General features: G+C 40.8%; 1 protein-coding gene across 1 annotated transcript in view; it reads right to left on the bottom strand.

The window, feature by feature from the left end:
- Positions 1-6,699: 6,699 nt before the first annotated feature.
- The window catches only part of LOC124606619 (zinc carboxypeptidase-like), a 52,542-nt gene continuing 36,130 nt past the window's right edge, over positions 6,700-23,111 (bottom strand). The window contains exons 7-9 of the mRNA XM_047138604.1: positions 20,626-20,828; positions 20,185-20,269; positions 6,700-6,958 (exon numbers count right to left, since the gene is read on the bottom strand). Coding sequence (XP_046994560.1) covers positions 6,750-6,958; positions 20,185-20,269; positions 20,626-20,828 — 497 coding nt within the window. The 3' untranslated portion in view covers positions 6,700-6,749. The remainder of the gene's footprint in view (positions 6,959-20,184; positions 20,270-20,625; positions 20,829-23,111) is intronic.

The raw sequence follows: 23,111 nt of genomic DNA, 5'->3' as shown, positions 1-23,111 counted from the left end.
TCACCAATGTGCACTGCTCGACACAATAAACAGATTGCTTAGTTTCTTGCTGAATCATTGCTTACTCTTCTGTGTTGAAAAGTTGGGAATGAAAGACCTAGTTGCAATTGCACTTAATTCGTATAATTATGTGTTTGCGACTGTTGTGTTAAACATTGCGTTTCCAACTTCATTCTGTGGCTTAAGGATTCATACTTAATGCATAGCTTAAAAGTTCCGGCCTTTTCCTCTTACTGCTCACGAGAGTAGTTCACTTGTAATCGGAACACATGACTTACTCAGTACTCTTCAGATCATTCAGACTCAGACCGGGAGAGATCGTGTGATGGCTCTTTCTGAAGTCTGTGTCGAAGAAATACACATGATCGGATAGTCTGTTTCTGTATCATTCGAGTCTCGGTCCGGCACACAGTTTTAATCTGCCAGAAAGTTTCGTATCAGCGCACACTCCACTGCAGAGTGAAAATCTCATTCTGGAAACATCCCCCAGGTTGTGGCTAAGCCGTGTCTCGGCAATATCCTTTCTTTCGGGAGCGCTAGTTCTGCAGGGTTCGCAGGAGAGCTTCTGTAAAGTTAGGAAGGTAGGAGACGACATACTGGCAGAAGTAAAGCTGTGAGGGCGGGGCGTGTGTCGTGCTTGGGTAGCTCAGTTGGTAGAGCACTTGCCCACGAAAGGTAAAGGTCCCGAGCTCGAGTCTCGGTCCAGCACACGGTTTTAATCTGGCAGGAAGTTTCATATCAGCACACTCTCCGCTGCAGAGTGATAATCTCATTCTAGTATAATAAAATCTAATTAGGCACCGCATGGAGAGCTGCATCAAACCAGTCTCGGGACTGAAGACCACAACAACAACAACAATGAGGCACCGAACTATTCCATTCACCATGGTGAGACAAGCGCTTTATCCCCTTTACAGCGGCTATCTATAATTGAATTCTAAATTACCTTCTGTCGCTTTCATTCACAGTTTGAACTCAAGATCAGAGTAGTTTCATAAGTCGATAATATCCATTCTTGGAAAGAGCTTAACCATGTTGTAGATCTATCTATCTATAATTGAATTCTAAATTACCTGCTGTCGCTTTCATTCATAGTTTGAACTCAAGAACAGAGTAGTTTCATAAGTCGATAATATCTATTGTTGGAAAGAGCTTAACCATGTTGTAGATGTCTTATTCAAGTCTTAAGTAACTGTTGTGTCATTGCTGAGCTAAAGAGGTGTGTTTGACAAGCACACTATTAAGTTCTCAGGATATGCCATCTCTGTAAAAGGAATTTAGCCTGGCCCACATAAAATTAGGGTGATCGAAAACTTTACTCACTACACAAATATGACAAGTCATACACTTTACCTGGAATCTGAAAATTTTATAAGAAATTTAGGAATACAGGTAACGTCATCTCTAGATTGTGTGAATCAACTAATAAAAACGTGTCATGATACTGGAATGAATAAGTGCCAAGCGAATTTCAAAATGTAAAGAATTCTTTGCTTGCTGCTACATTCCTATACCATCTTGATTAATCTGAGTATTTTTTTTATTTAGTAGTAGTAGTAGTAGAAGTAGCTTTATTCATCTGTAGATATCTTTTTACAAGGATATAGGACATGCCAAAGTATTCACAATAAGCTAATTCGTATACACATATATTTACAGACTTCTAGTTAGACATAATCATTAGATTTACTCCTGGTATACGGTACTTTTTTTACAAATAACTTATTAAATAGTGTAATGCCACACTGTTCACTCATATCTCACTATCAGTCACTGCTCACACTATACACTCATTGTTTCATAACACTTCACTCACTACACACACATACACACACACACACACACACACACACGCACACTGGTCTTCCCTGGGCCATTATCTGTACCGCAACTTCCCATTTGCTTTACTGACAAACTGAGTCAGCATCCCTCCATAATGAGTGAGATGTTGAGCTCAGAAAGAGGAAGAGGTGTTAGTATTGTGCTATGCATAGCTTGGGGGTAGTATTTCTAGAAAGGAAAAAAGCAGGAAAAAACATAAAGTGAAGGTGTTATGTGGAATGTTGGATGTTTTATAATCATGTTTATCATTACTTATTTGTACAACATTTTTTATGAAACCGCTACTCTGTTTTATCTAAGTAATCCTTCTGTCTATAAAATGTATTACATAACAGATGCCTTTCTAAATAAGTGCATTTTTGCAATTTCCTTAACCTCTTTTGGTAATTTATTGTACAGTTTTATTCCTTGGTAGAAAATGCTGTTTTGAGTTTTATGTTTATTTTTTCTTGGTAAAAGTAAGTTGAGTCTATCCCTTGTTGCATGATCATGGACAGAGCTGTTTGTGCAGCAATTACCAATGTTATTTTTGATTTCTAACTGACTCGTAAATGTATTCACATGGAGCAGTTAAAATCCCTAGTGTTTTGAACAGATCTTTACAATGCGCTCGACTAGTACTTTTGGTCATTATTCTTATGGCTCTTTTCTGGAGCTTGAAAATTGTATTCATATTTTGTGCGTTTGTTTCCCAAAAAAGAATGCCATAGCTAAGAATTGAGTGTACATATGAATAATATGTAACTAAAAGACACTGCGTATTACACACTGATGATAAGATGCTAAGGGCATAACATGCTGACGACATTCTGTTTGCAAGTAACTTTGTGTGTTCACGCCACTTCAACTAAGAATCAATATTCATTCCTAGAAATTTTCCATTTGTTACACAGTCTATAGAAGTGCCATCACCACTTAATTTAACATTGTCATTTTTCCTCTTCAAACTGAAATTCATGGCATTAGTTTTTTTATGTTCAAAGTCACTTTATTGCTTATTGACCAATCATAAACTTCCTTGAAAGTTTCATTTGCTTCCTCGGCAAGGAGCTCTCTTGTTTTCTCAGTGACTATAATATTGCTGTCATCAGCAAAGAAAATTTTTTCACCATGAGTAATACTAATGGGAAAGTCATTGATGTGTATCAGGAATAGTATTGATCCTAATATGCTACCTTTCAGAACCCATATATTGACGTATTTTGACTCTGATAAGTGTTTTACTAAATATTTAGATCTATTTGAAGTATGAGTTATCTCTACTCTTTGTAACCTGTCTGCTAGGTATGATCAAAACCAGTCAATAGCTACCCCTCTTAATCCTAATACTTCTAATTTATTTAATAGAATCTTGTGGTCGAGTGTATCAAACGCCTTAGAAAGATCCAAAAATATGCCTGTGACACACTCATCTTTATAAGAGCATCAAGTACAACTTTTGTCAATTCTACCGTGGCTGGCTCCATATTTTTGCCACTTCGGAAACCAAACTGTGGTTCACTTAAAAGATAGTATTTATTCAAGTAATTCATTAATCTGTCTTTCATAATTGCTTCTATTATTTTTTAGAATATTGACAGCAGGGAAATTGGCTGGTAATTTTCTATGTCTTCTGCATTATCTTTCATAACCAAAGGTACAAGTATTGCCTGTTTTAACTGCCCTTGAAATCCTGATGTGAAGGATTCATTTATTATATTTGCTAAGGGGCCTTGTATGATCCCTATGCAGTGTTTCAGTACACACATTGGTACTTTATCTAAGCCAACTGACTTTTTATTTTTTAGTTTTTGAACAGTTTTATTGACTTCATTCTTTGTGGTTGGAAGTAACATCATTGTACTTAGTGCAACATTATTTACAGGTGCTATATTTGTTTTGCGGAATTTTTGCTGTAACTTCTCTGCAATACTTGAAAAGTGCTCGTTTGCATAGTTTTGCTAATTGTTGTGGATCATTTATTACCTTATCCCCTCCCTTAGCAGTATGTTATTCTGCGATTGTTTGCCTCTCCCTGTTTCCTTTTTTATAACACCCCAGATTGTTTTGCCTTTATTCCTTTCACTATAAGTCATTTTGTCATTAAATGACTTTTTTGCAGCATTTCCATTGACAGTTCCAAGACGTATTGGTACAGAACTGTCGGCAGGGTATTGTCGAAATATGAACGAAACTGTTCCATACCAGAATGGAAACTCTGGTAATCGTGTGGGTTTGCACTAAATCTAGCTTTTCCCTATCTCGTCAAATTACAAAGTCATATATTGATCACCACACACTATTACTTTGATGCCTGCAAAGTTAACGAATCGTCTGATCACATACGTGTCATGTGACACACTTAACGATTTCGTTATTGTGCTGGCAAGATCGCTTGCTGTCCAACGCTGTGTGTACTGTACATAATCATCAATGTTTATGAAACTGTCGAAAGACAGTTTTAGCTTAATTTTAACATCCAAAAAGTCAGTTTCTTCTGGTTTCCTATAGTGCTTTGCAGGGTATCCCTCAAATCTATCACAATCCCATGTCTTCTTCTAACTCTTTCCTTTTCTGTTTTACTTTCACTGCAAGTCTTTTGTGAAGTTAGCTCTCCAGATCAGTTTTCTCTTTATGAAAAAGTTCAGAAAATGCCTTACTTCTTTTATTCTTTTGAAAACCTCATATTCGTTTACCTGTTTTGAAATTTAATTCATTCAGTTCTTCCCACAATCCAGATTTCAAAGCTTCCAAAGCAATTACTGTCCTTCATTAAGATTTCTATGCAGTATGCAACTACACTGAAACTATCTCAGTCTACAGATCTCTTTCTTACATCAGTTCATGTTGCCCTTATTGTCAGTAATCTTTAAAGTTTTATAAATACGTATGTAATTTGAAATGCGCTCTTTCTTATTTGTTTGGTACAACTTTCTGCTGTAATAATCATAACCCTAAGTAAGTGAAGAACTTGATTCGTTCATATTTCTAATTATTTAGTGCATTATTTGCTATAATTGGTGGTTTTGCTACTTCCATCACATTAGTTTTGGGACTGTTGATAAGAAAGTAGTATCTTACCGATGTTTTTTCTTATTGCACCAACCATTTCCTGAAAATCTTCTTCATTGCATTAATTGAGCACGTAAACTACTTTAACCACCTCTTCTCAAGCTCTTATTCATTCTATATTATTGAAGGCTTCATCTACAAGTCTGTCACTACGAATATGGCTGGAGAATACGACAACGTTGTCTCACATCTTTTGTAATATTTATTGTACCCACTTCTTCCTCCTGCACTCTCGCCGTTGCTCATTGGCCTAGGTGAAGTTCCATTAGTGTCTTCCAGCTTTCAAGTCTGGTTCTACTTCTTTCAAAATTTTGAGTAGTGTGTCTATTTCAGTTCAGATAAAGCTTTCTTACAGCCTCCAAACAAAACACAATCATCTTGGAACTGATTTTCATCGTTCTTACCATGAACGTCCAGAGCCATCAAACAGCCTCTCTTTCTGCCTTCCCTTTCTGAACCCAAAATGATCCTCTGACAAGGTTTTGTTTTCCATTCGCCACAGTGTTATGCCTCATATCAGCAAATCTCGTATGATATCTTGCACTCTTTTGGATTTGACTTCTTTGGTATAGGCAGAATGACTTCTAAGTCACATTTCTGGAGATCAAATTTCGATGGCGAGTAATGTTAGTGTTTGTGGTGTACAATGTTCTAAAACATTCAGCATATCAGTCCCCAGTGCCATTACTTTCCTAAAATCTGCTGCGGCATTCTTAACTTCTAACTTTGTAATTCTTCTAATTTATTATACCCGTCCATGTAAGTTTGGGTCTCATATATTTCTTCTATATAATGACTCGAAACCTTTTTCATTGTCAATGAGTCTTAGCCTACCATACTTTCCCACCGGTAAATTTCGTGCTTACTTCATTGATTTTCTTTAGTTTCTTTCTCTGGCAAATTTCTAGCTTGTTTTTACATTTATTCTGTCGTTCCAATTCTTCTGCAAACCCTCACAGGGTAAAAGTAGCTTCTATCCAGAATACGTGTTAAAAAAAATTCATAGCACACTACCTCAGTGTTTAAAGAATTCTGTCGCACCGAGCGAGGTGCATTCGGGAGGACGACGGTTCAATCTCGTCTCCAGCCATCCTGATTTAGGTTTTCCGTGATTTCCCTAAATCGTTTCAGGCAAATGCCAGGATGGTTCCTTCGAAAGGGCACGGCCGATTTCCTTCCCCATCCTTCACTAACCCGAGCTTGCGCTGCGTCTCTAACGACCTCGTTGTCGACGGGCCGCTAAAACAACACTAACCTAACCTAATTCTGTCGCACAGAGGGAACTTATACTTAGTGGAAAGTCGCGGTCGACTTCAGCTACAGAGAAATGAGCAGTGGAACCACTAATTCGTACGAAGTAAAATGTTTGTTGCAGTACAATATGAAGGCCATGTTTCTAATTGCACATTCAACCCACCTCTTGAGCAGACCGGTGACCTTCGATGTTTCGTTCTTTAAATGGGAACATGTACTATACTTTCTACGGCGAAAGAAGACGTTGTTACCAGATACTGATTATGAAACGTAAATCTTCTATAGGGCTGTAGCAAGACTGAGGTGTTTTCATAGAGGCGTACACAAAATAATATTATGTTGTTAGCTGTAATTCGTGAAACACCTACCCCAAAACCGCTTTGACTGCGAGGACTCTTATTTCGCCATAAGGATATAAGCAAAATAGTGATGCATCACTGTCGAGTATTGGTGTCTACTGTATTACATCACAGCAGAGACGTCTTCAGATCTCGTCGAGATCGTTAGGAGATGGAAAGGTAGTAGTAGAGGCGAACGAAACACAAATTTGTAGTGGGAACCTAGTTTATTTTTCGTTGGTTACAGTAAGTGGAGAAGGGTCTCTAGTGGAGCTGCTTCTTGCTGCGGGAAGCGGCCAGCACATCCTCGAGGACGGACAGGACGCTGTCGAAGGTCTCCTCGCTGGTGGGGATGATCTGGTCGGCGGGCAGAATGAAGCCGTAAAGGCCAGTGTCCCTCAGCTCCCACACGAGCGAGTAGCGCAGGCCCAGCGCACCCATCGACCAGTCGATGCTGGTGCCAGCCGCCGGGTCTGCCAACCAGAGAGAGACATATTCAGACATCTGCTCTTCTGCCCTTCTACTCAGTGGTCGGCAGTCCATCGTTTCTGCACTCAGCGTCTTGTAGATAATCGTAGGTAGCTATATTCACAAGGCATTCATATGGTATCCCATAAAGACTATGAACAGAAACTCAATTCAAGTAAAAACAATACCACAAATAATAAATTTTATTCCAAAGTCATTGATGAAGTTCTAAGTAAAAAAATGAAGAAGCAAGTCAGAACCCTACTGTACCCAGTGAACAACATGGATAGACCGAAAAGGAAAAGGTGCAGTTTACCTTTTGTGGGAAAAATTTCAAAGCAGAGAGGTACAAACACACAAATCAGGAACAAGGAAAACTTAGAACGTAATCCGAAAGAATTAGCAAATTATGTGAATACCTACTTTAGCAGCATTGCAACAAACTTACAGAAAATTTTTCAAAAGATGCTAATCAACCAATACAGAAGCATATAGCAAACTCAATGGTATTGCTTCCAACTACTGAGGAGGAAGTATGCAATGTTGTAAGACAATTAAAGAACAAAAACTCGGCAGGTTTAGATGAAATCCCAATGTGTGTGCTGAAAAAATGCATAAACTGTATCAAAGCTCCACTAACATAAATCACAAATGAATCCTTCAAACTGGTTTCTTCCCTGGCTATCTGAAGCATAACAAAATTTTACCAGTTCACAAGAAATGTCATGTAGAAAACGTTGAGAACTACAGACCAATAGCCCTATTGTCATGCTTTTCCAAAGTGATAGAAACAATAATGAAAAATAGGCCTCTGAGCTATCTAAGTAAATTCAACCTCCTCTGCAATGACCAGCATGGTTTCAGGCCTGGTAGAGATACAGAATCTGCAATATTACAATTTACAAAAACGGTTTTAGAAGCACTAGACGAGGATAGCTATGTAACTGGCCTTTTACTAGACCTGTCTAAGGCATTTGATACAGTTGAGCACCAGAAGCTGTCGCATAAATTAGAGGCACTAGGAGTAAGGGGAGTGGTTCTCAACTGGTTTCGTTCATATCTAGAAAACAGAGTACAGTCAGTAGAGATAACGCATGTCTCCAGTGGATCAAAGTACATTGAGAACCATATTTCTGATCCACAATATATCAATATTGGGGTCCCTCAATGAAGTGTACTAGGCCCTGTATTATTTCTGGTGTTTATAAATGACTTCCCGCAACATATCAGCCATGGAGAGAAGATATTGTTTGTGGGTGACAGCAACATACTAATCACCAGTAAGACATCAGCACAAATGTTGGGAAATTATACTGAAGTGCTGAGGGATGTTCACAAATGGTCTCAGGAAAACAAAGTAATTCTCAACGTAAAGAAAACAAATACAATAAGCTTTAGAATGAACAGAAAACAGAGTACCTTAAATTTAAAACTAGATAACATCTCCATAGATGATGTACCCACAACGAAACTCTTAGTGTTGCACATTGACAGCCAAATGAAGTGGACTGAACATGCTATGAAACTGTCGAAAAAGATATCCACAACATGCTATGCACTTAGAGTCCCTGTATCTGCATGCAGTAGTAAATGTTTGAGAACTGTATCCTTTAGTTATGTTCATTCAGTAATCAGTTATGGTATTATTTTCTGGGGAAACACTCCTCAGAATTTACAAACAGTATTTAAAATACAAAAGAGAGCAATAAGAATTATAACAAAAAGCAGTAAGCGGGCCCACTGCAGGGAACTTTTCAAAATGTTAGAAATTCAAACTGTTCTTTGTTAATTTATATTCCAAACCATAGTGTACATCAAGAAAAATATAGAAAATTATAGCACGAATAGCAGTTTTCACACACACACACACACACACACACACACACACACACACACAATAGATTTAGAAGTCCTACATATAGAAAGAAAGAGTGTGAAGCTCACGCAGTTACATATTCTACCGTTACGAAATATGTAGACTGAATGAATAGCAAAATGAGCAAAAACAAGTCACTCTCTTCACCTAGACAGGAAGAATAAACATAAGACTCAAAATAGCTTCTTGTATGAAGGTGTAAAACTGTATAATAAACTACCGCAGATAGTAAAAGAAACATATAACATGTACCGCTTTAGGAAGAATCTTAAATTGTTTTTGCAGGAACACTGCTTTTACACTATAAGTGACTTCCTTTGTACAAAATGATTGTAAATAGCTTTTGTTGCACAATATTTTGATAAGGAGCAAAAATGATTGTAAATAACGTATACGTCACAATGTTTAGCTACTTGTAACAACAAACTGTATAAATATATGAATGTACGCAGATCACAACATCCATACATTTTAAAATGTCCACGGATGGCTAAATAAATAAATAAAAATAAATAAATAAACAACCTAAGCAATATTTTAAAATCATAGGGTTTCTCAGTACTTTCCTACGTCCCACAGACAGCAAGAAAGATGCCTATTCAATTGAAATCATAAAGAACCAGACATTGTGGAAGGCAGTGCTTGTAAGATCATCAGCAGAGTGTATCAGTGTCGCTGTATTGGACAGAGTGGAAGGTCAGTCCGCTCTAGGCTCAGAAAACGCCACAGAATTTGGAGATTAAAGAATGCAGATTCAGCCTTTGCCAAACATTGTGTGAATGAAATCCGCACACACACACACACACACACACACACACACACACACACACACACACACACACAATAGATTTAGAAGTCCTACATATAGAAAGAAAGAGTGTGAAGCTCACGCAGTTACATATTCTATCGTTACGAAATATGTAGACTGAATGAATAGACTCAATTGTTTTTCACCACTCGTAGACAACAGTGCAACTCCTACATAGAAGAAGAAGCTTGGTGCCTTCATTCACAAATCAAAAATTTGCTTTTATGGACATAGCTCTATTCAAATGTACGTACCGAGCGAGGTGGCGCAGTGGCTAGCACACTGGACTCGCATTCGGGAGAACGACGGTTCAATCCCGTCTCCGGCCATCCTGATTTAGGTTTTCCGTGATTTCCCTAAATCGTTTCAGGCAAATGCCGGGATGGTTCCTTTGAAAGGGCACTGCCGATTTCCTTCCCAGTTCTTCCCTAACCCGAGCTTGCGCTCCGTCTCTAATGACCTCGTTGTTGACGGGACGTTAAACACTAACCACCACCATCCAATCCAAGCAAATGTACGTTTAGTCGTTTATTGTAAATGCTGTGCGAATGAATTCCGTAAATGCTGTTTTAAAGAATTTTTGTAAATCCACGTGTAATTTGTCAAAATTGTCAACATACATAACTTTTAAACTTTAAGTCATGAATCGAGAGCTTTAAAAAGCTGACGTGTATATCTTAGCTTCTTTCTCATTTTCGGGATCACTTATGTGTTAGAAAATAGTCTTATAACCCGAAAACTAGGTCGTATAGTAATAATAAAATTTGTGAAACAAGGCTAAAAATGTATTTCGTTTAGCTAATGCAGTGTACGCTGAGGAGGAAAAACGTTATGACCACCTGCTTAATAGCTTGTTTGTCCGTCTTTGGTACGAAATACATCATTGATTCCGCGTATCAGGGATCCGACAGTTTGTTGGTAGCTGTGTGGAGGTATGTGGTATTAGATGTCTACGCACAGGTTACGTAATTTGCGTAAATAACGGGTCGCTGATTTGCGTACGAGGTGATAGCGTCCGGTAGCGATCCAGGTGATTTCCATAGGATTTACATCAGGCGAATTTGGTCGCTGAGACATCAACGTGAGTTCACTACGATGCTCCTCAAACCACTGTTGCACGGTTCTGGCTCCGAGACGCGGACAATTATACCGCTGAAAGTAGACATCGCCGTCGAGGGAGAATCAAGCATGAATGCAGATTGTTCGCAACTGTCAGCTTGTCTTCAATTACTACCATACGTCCCAAGCAGGCACAGAAGAACGTCTCCCATAGCATAATACTGCTCCCACTAGCCTGCGTTAATGCCGTGGTGTACGTTTCGAGCCACCGTTCACCACGATGGCGGGGTTTGTGGAGACGACCTGTGACCTAGTGTAGCAAAATGTGATTCACCCGAAGAGCCGACACGTTTCCATTGATCGCCGGTCGAAACGCGATGATCCCTGGCCCACTGCAATTGTAATTGACGATGTCATTGAGTCAACATGTGAACACGTAGAGATGGTCTGCTGCGGAGCTCCATCTTCAGTAGTGTACCATTAACAGTGTGCTACTGAGCACAGATACGGCAAATCACTATCTACCCCACTTTACAGATCAGGCAAGCCACCTAACCCACGTTCTCTGAAGAGTCGTTCACGTTTAACCATTTATAGCCTAGTGGTAGTTTCATTGTCCTTCTGCCTCTTTCCCCAGATGCTCACGACAGTACCTCGTGAGTATTTGACTAGCTTCGCCGTTTTAGCGATTCTCGATAACAGGCTCCGCGTGATAATAATGTGCCATATGTTAAAGTCGCTTATCTCAATGGATTTTCTCACTTACAAAACATATCGTCGCTAGGGCAATGCCCCGTCCGTGTCTGCTCCTCTTACATACTTTTTTACCGCGTCGTGTGCCCGTGACGCCACAATGCGGCATCCAGCGTCGAGGTGTACAATGGTCATAATTCTTTGGCTTATCACCGTATAATGTTTCACCAAAAACCCACAGCTGAATCAATGAAAATGGATAAGAAAATTTAATATGTGCACAGTTGCTAACGTTACGGTTTAGGCAATCCTGAACAAATATCGGCGTCTACCATCAGTGGTGAGGGCAGCAAACTCACACAGAAGACGGCCCGATACGTACTCGTTGTTCGTTGTACTGATTCAGGTGGCGGCCGGCCTGTGTGATGGAGTCGTGTCAGGGACCTCTGAGCGTTGACGACAGTCCTGAGCTGCGCGCACCGATTGCCGGCTTTTCGTTTGTCTGGCACTTCTCGGAGTTACGCACAGCGAACGGGGACCGCAGGGAAGTTATGGGGCAACGGTCATCGGGGACAGGCTCTCGATCTGTCGTTACCACCATGCCGTGTACCGAATACAGCGCCCAAACAGAAGCTGTAGATTCACCAGCAAAGGTAGGAACGTGTCAGCTTGCCATTTTCTCGCTGGTGTGTGTCTGAAATTCGACTATCCGGGGACATTAAAATGATGCTCAACTAAGGCTGCTACAGGAGGCTGTCTTCCACGTCATGTGCATGTTGTCCGTGGAATTTTTTGATGTTGCCTACAGTACGTAAGCTGGTCTCTCCCACAAGTCTGAGACCCTGTTATACATGTCAATCTCCTCCTCGTTCACTCTTGTTTGCTGAAATTAGTATTAAATGTCAGTTGCCATGTACTTGCGTCTGTAATCACGTGTTTAAGTGTTGCAAGGAACTAACAAACTCTATTGAGAAGTAGAGATTTCCAAGTGCCTCAGGTTACTGTTGAACATACCAGACGTTCTTTTGTAGAGTTGTATGTGAACGCCGGCCGAAGTGGCCGTGCGGTTAAAGGCGCTGCAGTCTGGAACCGCAAGACCGCTACGGTCGCAGGTTCGAATCCTGCCTCGGGCATGGATGTTTGTGATGTCCATAGGTTAGTTAGGTTTAACTAGTTCTAAGTTCTAGGGGACTAATGACCTCAGCAGTTGAGTCCCATAGTGCTCAGAGCCATTTGAACCATTTGTATGTGAACATAGTAAGTATAGTGCACCAGTGGCATTAAAATATGAAGGCTCTCTTGTTTGTCCCAAGTGAATTGATGTACACGCCAGTTATGCTCTTGTGTGAATATTCACTTCAAAGTGTTTGCTAAAACATTTGTCTCAATATTTTGAGTTTTAATATTGGCCATTAGCACTCAATTATCTTCTTTCCTGTATGATTGTGCTTTGATAACACGTCTGTGTCTGTTTTTGTTATTTGTTGTTTTAATATAAAGTTCATGAGAGATTAAAGACATACGTTTTGATATCAGTTATAAGACTAAAGATTCGTTGTCTTGCAGCTACACGTAATAAATATAGTTCGAGACCTATATGCTTTTATCAGCCAGCGTGAATTCGTTCTTGCAATAATGTGTGAAGTTCAGTTTCGGCTTCTATTAATAAATGATGAAAAATTGGTTCAGTAACGGCACCGGCATCTTGCACTCTACGCTCCCACATTTCCTGTCGTTTCATCCCTACTATTCACACAAAGTGCCATATTTAAATCATGATGACTTCAGACCATGCACTGGTTTGGGATACCGTATGATGCAGCGCTTCATGTTAGAGTATATTTATTCCTGCCTAGGTATTATTCTCAGCTGAAACCTGTTTCACCAGGGACAAAATGATCAAAAGTCGCAATAATCAGTCACTCATTGACAACGGCCTCACTACGGCTGTGAAGAGGCGTCAAATAAATTTACAGCGAACGTAGTAACGCAGTCAGTCAGTGGATCGGTTTCTGTTTAAATCCCATTTCACCATACCAGTGTACACTGTATGTATGAGAGAGAAAACTCCTTCCGTATGTGTATCTGATTCCATCAAGACGGAGGCCCTCCGAATTTGCATATCTGAAAAAAATGGCTCTGAGCACTATGGGACTTAACTACTGTGGTCATCAGTCCCCTAGAACTTAGAACTACTAGAACAACTAACCTAAGGACATCACACACATCCATGCCTGAGGTAGGATTCGAACCTGCGACCGTAGCAGTCGCGCGGTTCCGGACTGCGCGCCTAGAACCGCTAGACCACCGCGGCCGGCGCATATCTTACTCATAAGTACAAGAGCCTGAGGTTTACACTAAATTCTTTGAAGTGCACATCTTTCCAACGCCATCTCCTCTATTTTTACCAGGTGAACAATTCTTTGCCGGAAAACTTAACCAGCTTTCAGTAAGAAGGACTAAGTTTTTACTAGATTTCTATCCTGACAATTCCTTCCACTGACGATGATACCACTGGAAAACGTTTTTTTTTTTTTTCATTTATTCAGATTTTCCGGCACTACATCTTGTTGCAGCTTTCACCAACTCATTTGCTGCAGGTTATTGCTATGTATCAACGTCCCACTGATAAAGGGAAGCCTACTACAGGTATACGGAATTCCTATAACTACATATTATACCTGTATGTTGTAAGTTGTATGTCGTGCTTTCTTCACGTTGTATAGTTAACCCCCGGCTCCTTACAGTAGGATCTAAGTAGTTCGCGTCTGCAGACAGGCAACCCAGTGAACAGATTCGTAATGTGGCCTGCTGTGGCGTCTTCCCGGACAATTCGTGTCAATGAACTGCACGCACGTATTGACGTTCGCCGCATCACAAACGGTACGCATACTGACCAACTGTAACCTTAATTACAAACTTGGAGAGATTCTCTACCCACTGATGTGTGTTTGTTTTCTGTATGTCTCGTAGTTTTTGTGCAGAGCTTTCTATGAATGAGTCTGTACTGTCCGTCCAAAATGTTCCGAGACTGAATTTGCTCCTTATGTCGGCACAGCAACTACGGTGATAGCTTGAACTAAGAACCGTGGAAAACAGAAGTGCATTCGACCAGTCAGCTACGAGAGGGCAGTGTTAAGTGGTGGGCGTGCGACTGTAGTGTCTGAGAGTTGTTGTGTCACAAATCGAAATGGAGCAACATCTTTAACTCAACTGCTCACACATTCTCCAGAATGTTTTGAAAAACGGACATGGGTGTTCAAAGTTTCTCCAGCACACCAAACGGAAACAGCGATATGGACGCCTGTCGCATCATGAGCGAAATGCAAATCGCGGACCATTCTTTTCGGGAGAAAATCATCGGGGGGTGAGAAGACTTGGTGTGATCAATATAACCTACTACAAAACATCAAAGCGTAGAAATTCAGATGAAGATTTAACGCTTTGATACAATTTTTGACATTCAAGCCAGTGTGACGCATGAGCTGAACAACATCCCAAAGAAGCACTCTTCTGGAACGTGATTGTTTGACCGTTCTGTGCGTTGTATTCAAGTGGAAGCAGACTATGTAGTACATCCAAAGCTTTAAAGCCACCCTTTTAACGTTTTCCAATTTATTAGTAACACAGACTCTAAATTTTTTGCACTGTCGGCGTATGGCCCATCCTTTCCTGTGTTTGAAAAGGAACCGACGGGAAACTTTTTTTCCTTTTTTTTCGTGTTGTTATTTCTGAATACGATGTTAACAAAAGTAGTCATACATTAATGTCTTTGACACCAAACAAATTCATCTTGAAAGTGTTGAATGCATGTTTGCATGTTCCTGCGACATCTATAGTGGTGATCAACAGTGCATCATCTTAGACAAGCAGTCATGAACTGTGAACACTGATACACATCGCTGTGAGCACATCACAGATTATTTATTAGTGCTTTTCAAGATGGAGCCACAACATCAACGCAGGAGGCGTTGTAGCTTTTGAGACTTAAGCTGTTGATGCATTTCTTATTCAAGACCGCGCAGCTCCTGAAATGTTTATGTTCGACAGTTGGCTCCTCATCTCAGCATAGTCAGTTTAGAACCATTTCCATAATTTTCACTCTAAATATCTGAAACAGTTTGTAAAACGTCTGAATTCCAACAGTTGGCTGATGCTCCCTAAATCCGTGATACTCCAGCATTTACCTTTTTCCATACCCAACATCCAAGAACTGTAGATATTTAAGTTTCATAATTAAGTTTCTTTCTGTCACTGCCATAAGATTAAAGGAAATATTAATATTAAGCAGGTACTGTAGATTACATGTATGGACTACTTCAAGCCATATGTAAATATAAATGGACACAGGCCGTACTGAAAAATCCTTACCCAAGGATTTCATTTTTTGGTACTGCTTAGTAAAGGAAGCCTAGAGAACACAGGGCAACCATTTATCTGATGACCGCACGCCCAGTGGTTGTCTTTGCCAGCCACCGGAGCCGTGAAAGCCGGTCGACTGGGCCCTACGTCTCAGTTGTAATGTCGCACAACGCGCATTGTCCGCCAGCGTCATTCGAACAGCGAAACAAACATCACGATTATAACAATGAAGTCTGTGAACGCAACAATGGCAAGGCCAAATTATTCCATTCCACAGCAAGGACGATTTGTATGCGTGTGCAGAGCCCGCTAGTATTGTTCGGAGATTGTTTGAACAGAAGTTTCCAGGTCCTCGAATTCCGAGTCGTGATGCAGTTCACAAATTGGTGAATAAATTTCGTGGAACAGGAAGCTTTCATGACAAGAAACACAGACGACTACATACAGTGTTCACTGCCCATCTGGATGACATAGCATATCATCTGTAAGATAAAAAACCTCTTAGACATCTTTCACAGCAAACGCAAATTTCTTGCATCTTTGAACAAAGAGCTGAAAAGTTACTTGGGTTAACGACCAATATAGTACAGTAATGCAAGAACTTAAACCTGGTTGTCCTGTGCACGGTGTTAGGTTTTGTGAATGGTTTCTGAAACAAGTGCTTGACGGTGAAACGCGTTCTTACCTCATTCTGTTTTCAGAAAAGCCTGGTTTTATTTGCACGGGTTTGTTAATTACCAAAACTGTCGACATTGGAGCGCCAATAGACCTGTTCTGCGTCCTGAGGAACTCTTTCACGACCAGAAAATTGTAGGGTGGTGTGCAATTAGTGATGACTGAATAATAGGCTCAGTTTTGTATAATGGCAAAGTTAACGGTGAAAGTGATGTGCAAAACATTCTGCAACCGTTTTTTAATGAATAAAGTGAAAGTGAACGAAACTTCTCGTGTTTTCAACAGGATTCGGCAAAGCTCATACGACCAATGTTTCTTTGCACTCATTTCACGATGTGTTCCATGATAGAGTGATTTGCAACGATATTTGGCCTGCTCGAAATCCCGATTTAATCTCGTGTGATTTCTATTGTTTACGGAGCACTAAACGATGAAGTGTACACCATAAGTCCACATAAGCTACAGGAATTCAAGGATAATATCGGCGAGTCAAGTAATTCAGTTTCTAAGAGAGAATTACATCGTGTGATGAATAATTTCTTAAGTAGATGTTAGAAATTCGTGGAAAATAATGACAGACCGATCCAGCATTTCCATGAATTACATAGGCAAGTACAAAATTTATTTAAGTATATTTTACATTTAGTACTGCGTTTGTAGACGCGTGACACGGCATCTAACACTCTCTGTACCAGGCCTATTTTATGCACCCGTCCCTAGAAACCGGGCAATTTTACCAATATTAAAAAAATTACTGCATCAAATCTACTGTTTGGATTGTGGCAAATTTGGTACCATCTTGAAGCTGCACATTTCTACTTTAATTCTGAGTGAAAGAAACTACTTTACAATGCACAGCTTTAAGGTACAGTTATAGAAATCACTTAGATGTTTTAAGAATTTAGAAAAAGTCATACGAATAAGGGAATACAATTGTGATTTATTTTTAACCAAAATTGTGGCACTACATTACATGTTTCTGATAGTATACAGTATTACATATAAATTTCACACAGAATCATATTGTTTTTTAGTGTGGAAAATTTTAAAGCAAGGTTCCAGGCAGAGTGCAACGCCACACTGTTCACATTCGTATCGTGTCTCTTTGCGAGAAGCCTTGCCACTCTGTTTCTTGCTCCTGGAACTGCACACGTGACACACACGAGCAGCATACTTCTTAGTAGTTGCAGGTATGTGCTGCAAAAAATGTCTCTTTGTTAGCCGACCTACAGTTCCTTCATTTCTTGGAATGAATTCAAGTGTGTCGTCTTCAACAAGCTGAACTGCAAGCACTGTTATAAAGTCTGTTATTGTAATTTTCTTCCTGTGCACTGCATTGTACAGCCAAAATGCATTTGATACTCCCATAAGCAGCAAATGGAAATATAATTTTCGCCACCATTTCACAGTTCTGTGCTGGAACGGATTGTACTGCAGGCGTTGGTCTCCAATATCCACTCCAATTTTATTGAGGTTGTAATCAAGTACCTGAAGTGGTTTCAATACTACAGACCCATTTCTCTTAGTATGCGTACCAAATGTTGCTTGATGCCTTGTAGACAATGTATACACATCTCTCTTATCTTTCCACTTCATTGCCAATACATTATCTTTACGCCGAAAAGACATTTCGCCCTTTTTCAGCTTAGCAGATACTAAATCTTTAGGCAATCCTTTCCTGGATTTGTTCACAGTACCAACAGCTCCAGTGCCTTTCTCTGCCAGTTGCTGAAATAGCTCTGGACTGGAATAAAATCGATCTAAATACACAGTGTGGCCTTTGTTCAGCAAGCTGCTGTCAGACAACAATCGCAAAATAACCGCAGACGAAGAATTGTCAACAATATGCTTACCAGCATAAACTTCAAAATTTACAACATAGCCACTACTGGCTTCAGCAACAGCATATACTTTCAGTCCATACTTATGAGGCTTATTTTGCATGTAAACACGGAAACTCACACGACCTCGAAATGGGCAAATTCCTTCATCAATTGTCACTTTTTCTGAGGGACGATATGCCTGGATACATCGCTCCTTCAAATTATTATAATATGGCAAAACTTTGTAAAGTGGATGAAATCCATCTTCGCCTGGTTTTTTCTGATTTGAATTGTCAACAAGATGCAAGCATGACAGTATCTGAGTGAAACGCAAACGGCTCATGACATGGGGACAAAAGTTACAACTAAGAACAGGATTAGTGCTCCAATGGTCCGCAATTTTTGGCTTTTTCGAAACACACATGTGGAAAATAATACCCAAGAAACGCCTCATCTCACTTATAGTCACTGGCTTCCACGAACTCAAAACTGAATGGGGCTTCAGATTATTTCCTCTTCTTTTCTTCTGTATTGTCTGTGATGCATACAAATTTGTCTGTCTCTTGAGTTCATTTACGTCACTGTCAGTAAGGAACACTTTACTGCAATCCAGTACAGAACTCGACTCATCAATATCCACTAGTATCTGCCTGGGTGTCGTGTTGACAGGCAGAGGTCGGTAGGTGTCAACTGCAGTCCACTCACTGTCTTTCGGATACGGCACAGCTGCTGGATTTGAAGCAACACCTTCAACATCATTCTCGTCTTCATCTGAAGACAAACTGTCATCAATCTCGTCTTCTAAAAAGAATATCACATTATGTGTAACTACATACATCGTTTACACATGTTCAACAGATATGTGCGTACTGCACAATTACGTGGAAAATTCGGAAATACGTACCTTCAAACACACCATTGCATTCAGAATCGTCTGAATCACTCTCTACATTATCCAGAGTGTCGCTATGATTGATCAAATCCGCAATTTCTGCGTCTGATAAACCGCGCCGAAACATGATGACAAACAACTGAATGATATACAGACTGAGAACGCAAAGATAAGTTTTAACATGAATTACAGCGCTGCCGTGACATCTATGGACGCATTTTGTTAATAAACATCTGAAAAACGTATAGCGCTGGCCAAACCCGTAGAAATAACGTTGCAGTGTTTTGAATGAAATTAAATGTAGCGGCCCGTAAATTTTACGGGCTTGGTGATTTTCGCGCGATCCCAGGCCCGTAAATTTTACGGGCTTGGCGCTTAGAGTGCTAATTCGCCGGGCAACGGAGCGCTTGTTATCCGCCATCTACATCGCTGTACGTGTGGCCTCAGATAAATGGATCACTCCGTACGTAAAAAGATCTTTGACTGCACTATGAACGCTACAAATCCAACTTTGGTATCGGCGTCTGGTTTTGCACTAATCTGGTGAAATTACTGTAGATGCCACCACGTTAATAAGTACTGCCTTATTAAAATAATATCGCCTACATTGGCGAAACATACAAACGAAACACTTGTACTGGCCGCTGACTAAACGTGTCAGTTACTCCTCACTAGTTAAAGTAAGCCTGGTGTGGTTTGCTCTTTCTCGAACGAAGCGTCCGTTAAGAGAAAACCGTTTCTAATCGTATGATGCCGGGCGCCACTGCATCTCATTCGAGAAATAAAGTTCTTATGTCCAGATTCAAGAAATAGAAACATTTGTTCTGACTAAAGTCGTCTGTCGACGAAAAGTATAAAATAAAGACAGACAGATAGAGAGTCTTGGAGAGAGAACACATTCTGTTGGTATGAATCATTTTTTTGTCTTCCATCAATGCGGCGGAGAAAATCACCTCCGTCTAGAGACAGTGTTGTTAAATTAAGTACTTTATACATGGTTGGTTTCGTTAGACATAGTAGTTACCTCACTGTGCGATACTTACAGATAGCGTCGACGATGCTGCCGACGGTGTACTGGGTACCGTATCTGGTTGCCAGAACCTGGGCTGCTTTCTCAACAATTTGTTGCTGTAACAGAGAATAATGTCTGCTTAGTGTTGACATACTAGATTATTTTAGAGATATTCCAACAGAAAACTCCAGCCGTATTATTCGTCTTTCGCCCGTAGGTTACCACAGTTAAAGAGTCTTACTGAACAGATGCATTTCGCTTTTCATTATAAAGCATCTTCTGCTGCGGTGGATGACGATGCAGACAAATGTATCAACTTATTACCCCTTCATTCAATTAAGTGTTTCTGCACTTCGGCCGAACATACTAAAATATCCGTCGCCTTGAGTGTCATACTGTAACTGGTGTGAGTGTGGGTCTAGTGCCGATTGAGACAGCTTTTTAAGTTAGCAGAAACTGCAGAGCCACTCACCAGTTCGGCGGCGTTGTCGGCGACGACGCTGGACAGGCCGTAGGGGTACATGAGCAGCTGCGAGTAGCTGTGGAAGCTCAGGTAGACCTGCAGGTCGCTGCCCAGGCCGGTGAGGAACTCAGACAGGCTCTTGGTCTCCACCTCGGAGAAAGCCTCCGACCCGGCGAACGCCTCGGAGCACGAGATGGAGCTGGCGCCCTCCTCTGTGGACATCCAACGACTCCTCAGTCTTCAGCACTACAGAGCGTTCCTAATTAAGAAAGTTCTATTCATTGAGCAAAGCATTAGTTATGGAAATAGACTCGCCATAGCTATTCTTATCTTTCATTCTTCGTGACTGGTTTCGGTGCCGCAGCCACATTCTCACGCAATCATCCCTGCCATCGGCCAAACCGTAAGCCTGGGATCCGGCGTCACCAATGGTCACACCGAAACTACTCTGGCATTCCTATGAAATCTTAGTTTAACTGCAGCCGGTTGTGATGCCGCATCCAAACTTGATAGTTTAGCGATCGGATGATAAAATCTTCGATATTTATCCAATATCACGGACTTCGAACGTGGTCAGGTGATTGGGTATCGCTTGTTTCTACGTCTGTACGCGAGATTTCAACACTCCTAATCATCTCTTGATCCACTAGACCTTTTGCTTAGTTACACTATGTGATCAAAAGTATCCGGACACCTGGCTGAAAATGACTTACAAATTCGTGGTGCCCTCTATCAGTAATGCTGGAATTCAGTATGGTGTTGGCCCAACCACAACCTTGATGATAGCTTCCACTCTCGCAGGCATACGTTCAATCAGGTTTTTTAGGCAATGGAAGCTCATTCTACACAGAGTGCTGCACTGAGGAGAGATATCGATGTCGGTCGGTGAGACCTGGCACGAAGTCGGCGTTCCAAGACATCCTAAAGATGTTCTATAGGATTCCTGTCAGGACTCTGAGCAAGCCAGTCCATCCCAGGGATGCCATTGTAGAGTAACCACTCCGCCACAGGCCGTGCACTATGAAAAGGTGCCTGATCGTGTTGAAAGATGCAATCGCCATCCCCGAATTGCTCTTTAACAGTGGGAAGCAAGAAGGTACTTAAAACATTAATGTCGGCCTGCGCTGTGGTAATACCACGCAAAACAATAAGGGGTTCGAGTCCACTTCATGAAAAACACGACCACACTAAAACACCAACGCCTCCGAATTTTACTGTTGGCGTTACAAACGCTGGCAGATGACGTTCACCGGACATTCTCCATGCCCACACCGTGCTGTCGGGGCACCGCATTGTGTCCCGTGATTCATCACTCCACACAACGTTTTTCCACTGTTCAGTCGTCCAATGTTTAAACTCCTTACACCAACCGAGGCATCGTTTGGCACTTACCAGCGTGATGTGTAGCTTATTAGCAGCAGCTCGAGCATGAAATCCAAGTTTTATCACCTCTCGCCTAACTGTCATAGTGTTTTCAATGGATCCTCGTGCAGTTTGGAATTCCTGTGTGATGGTCTGGATATATGTCTGCCTGTTACACATTACGACCCTCTCCAACTGTCGGCGGTCTCTGTCAGTCAATAGGCGAGGTTGGCCTGTACGCTTTTTCTAGGGATGTTCAGGAGTGTGGAAATCTCGCGTACAGACGTATGAGACAAGTGACACCCTATCACCTGACCTCGTTCGGAGTCCGTGAGTTCCACATAGCGCCCCATTCTGCTTTTTCATGATGTCTAATGACTACTGAGGTCGCTGATACGGAGTACCTGGTAATAGGTGGCAGCACACTGCAGCTAATGCAAAAAAACGTATGTTTTTGTGGTGTCCGGATACTTTTGATCAGATAGTGTATATTATGGTAACAGGTCGGCACAGCCTGTGCAATATAGGAACAGGAATCTGTGGAAGAAACGTAACTTTGTTCTCGGGAAACCGTGCAATAATGAGCTACCCCTATCGTGTATCGGAACCATGAGCATACGATAAGAAACGCTTGGGTAAATATCGAGACATTTAGAAAGTCATTTTCCCCTTGATTCTTATACAACCGGGACAGTGAAAAGTAGCTGTACATGCTAACTTTCATTGATGATTGCCTTAGATGATTTTGTTACTGTTCATGCAGTTAGGTATTGATTAAGCATGAGGAAATAATTTCATTCCATTCTTAGAACAATTCGAAGTCTTTTCGTTTCATTCTATTGAATTGCTTTAGTTAATTTTTGGTGCGAAATATCTGGAGAGGGACTTTGGCTTTGTTCATGCTGAACAAGACCATGTGCCTTCAACGATGGACTTCCTCTTGGTTTATTATGTTCCGTGTTTAACTTGATAATAGTGTACGACATTAAATTTCTCTAAGCTGTTTTTCGATCTGAATAATTTCTTGCGTTTTGTCCACTCCTCAAGTTCGTTATTTAATGAGCCAGATGTGAAATGTTATAGTGAGTTTGCAACTGTTCATACGAGTTTATTGTCTTCAACAGGCATTCGTA

This window comes from Schistocerca americana, chromosome 3 (assembly GCF_021461395.2).
Source record: "Schistocerca americana isolate TAMUIC-IGC-003095 chromosome 3, iqSchAmer2.1, whole genome shotgun sequence".
Lineage (NCBI taxonomy): Eukaryota > Metazoa > Arthropoda > Insecta > Orthoptera > Acrididae > Schistocerca > Schistocerca americana.
Note: the sequence above shows the minus strand (reverse complement) of the source record. Positions and strands in the feature narration are given on the sequence as shown.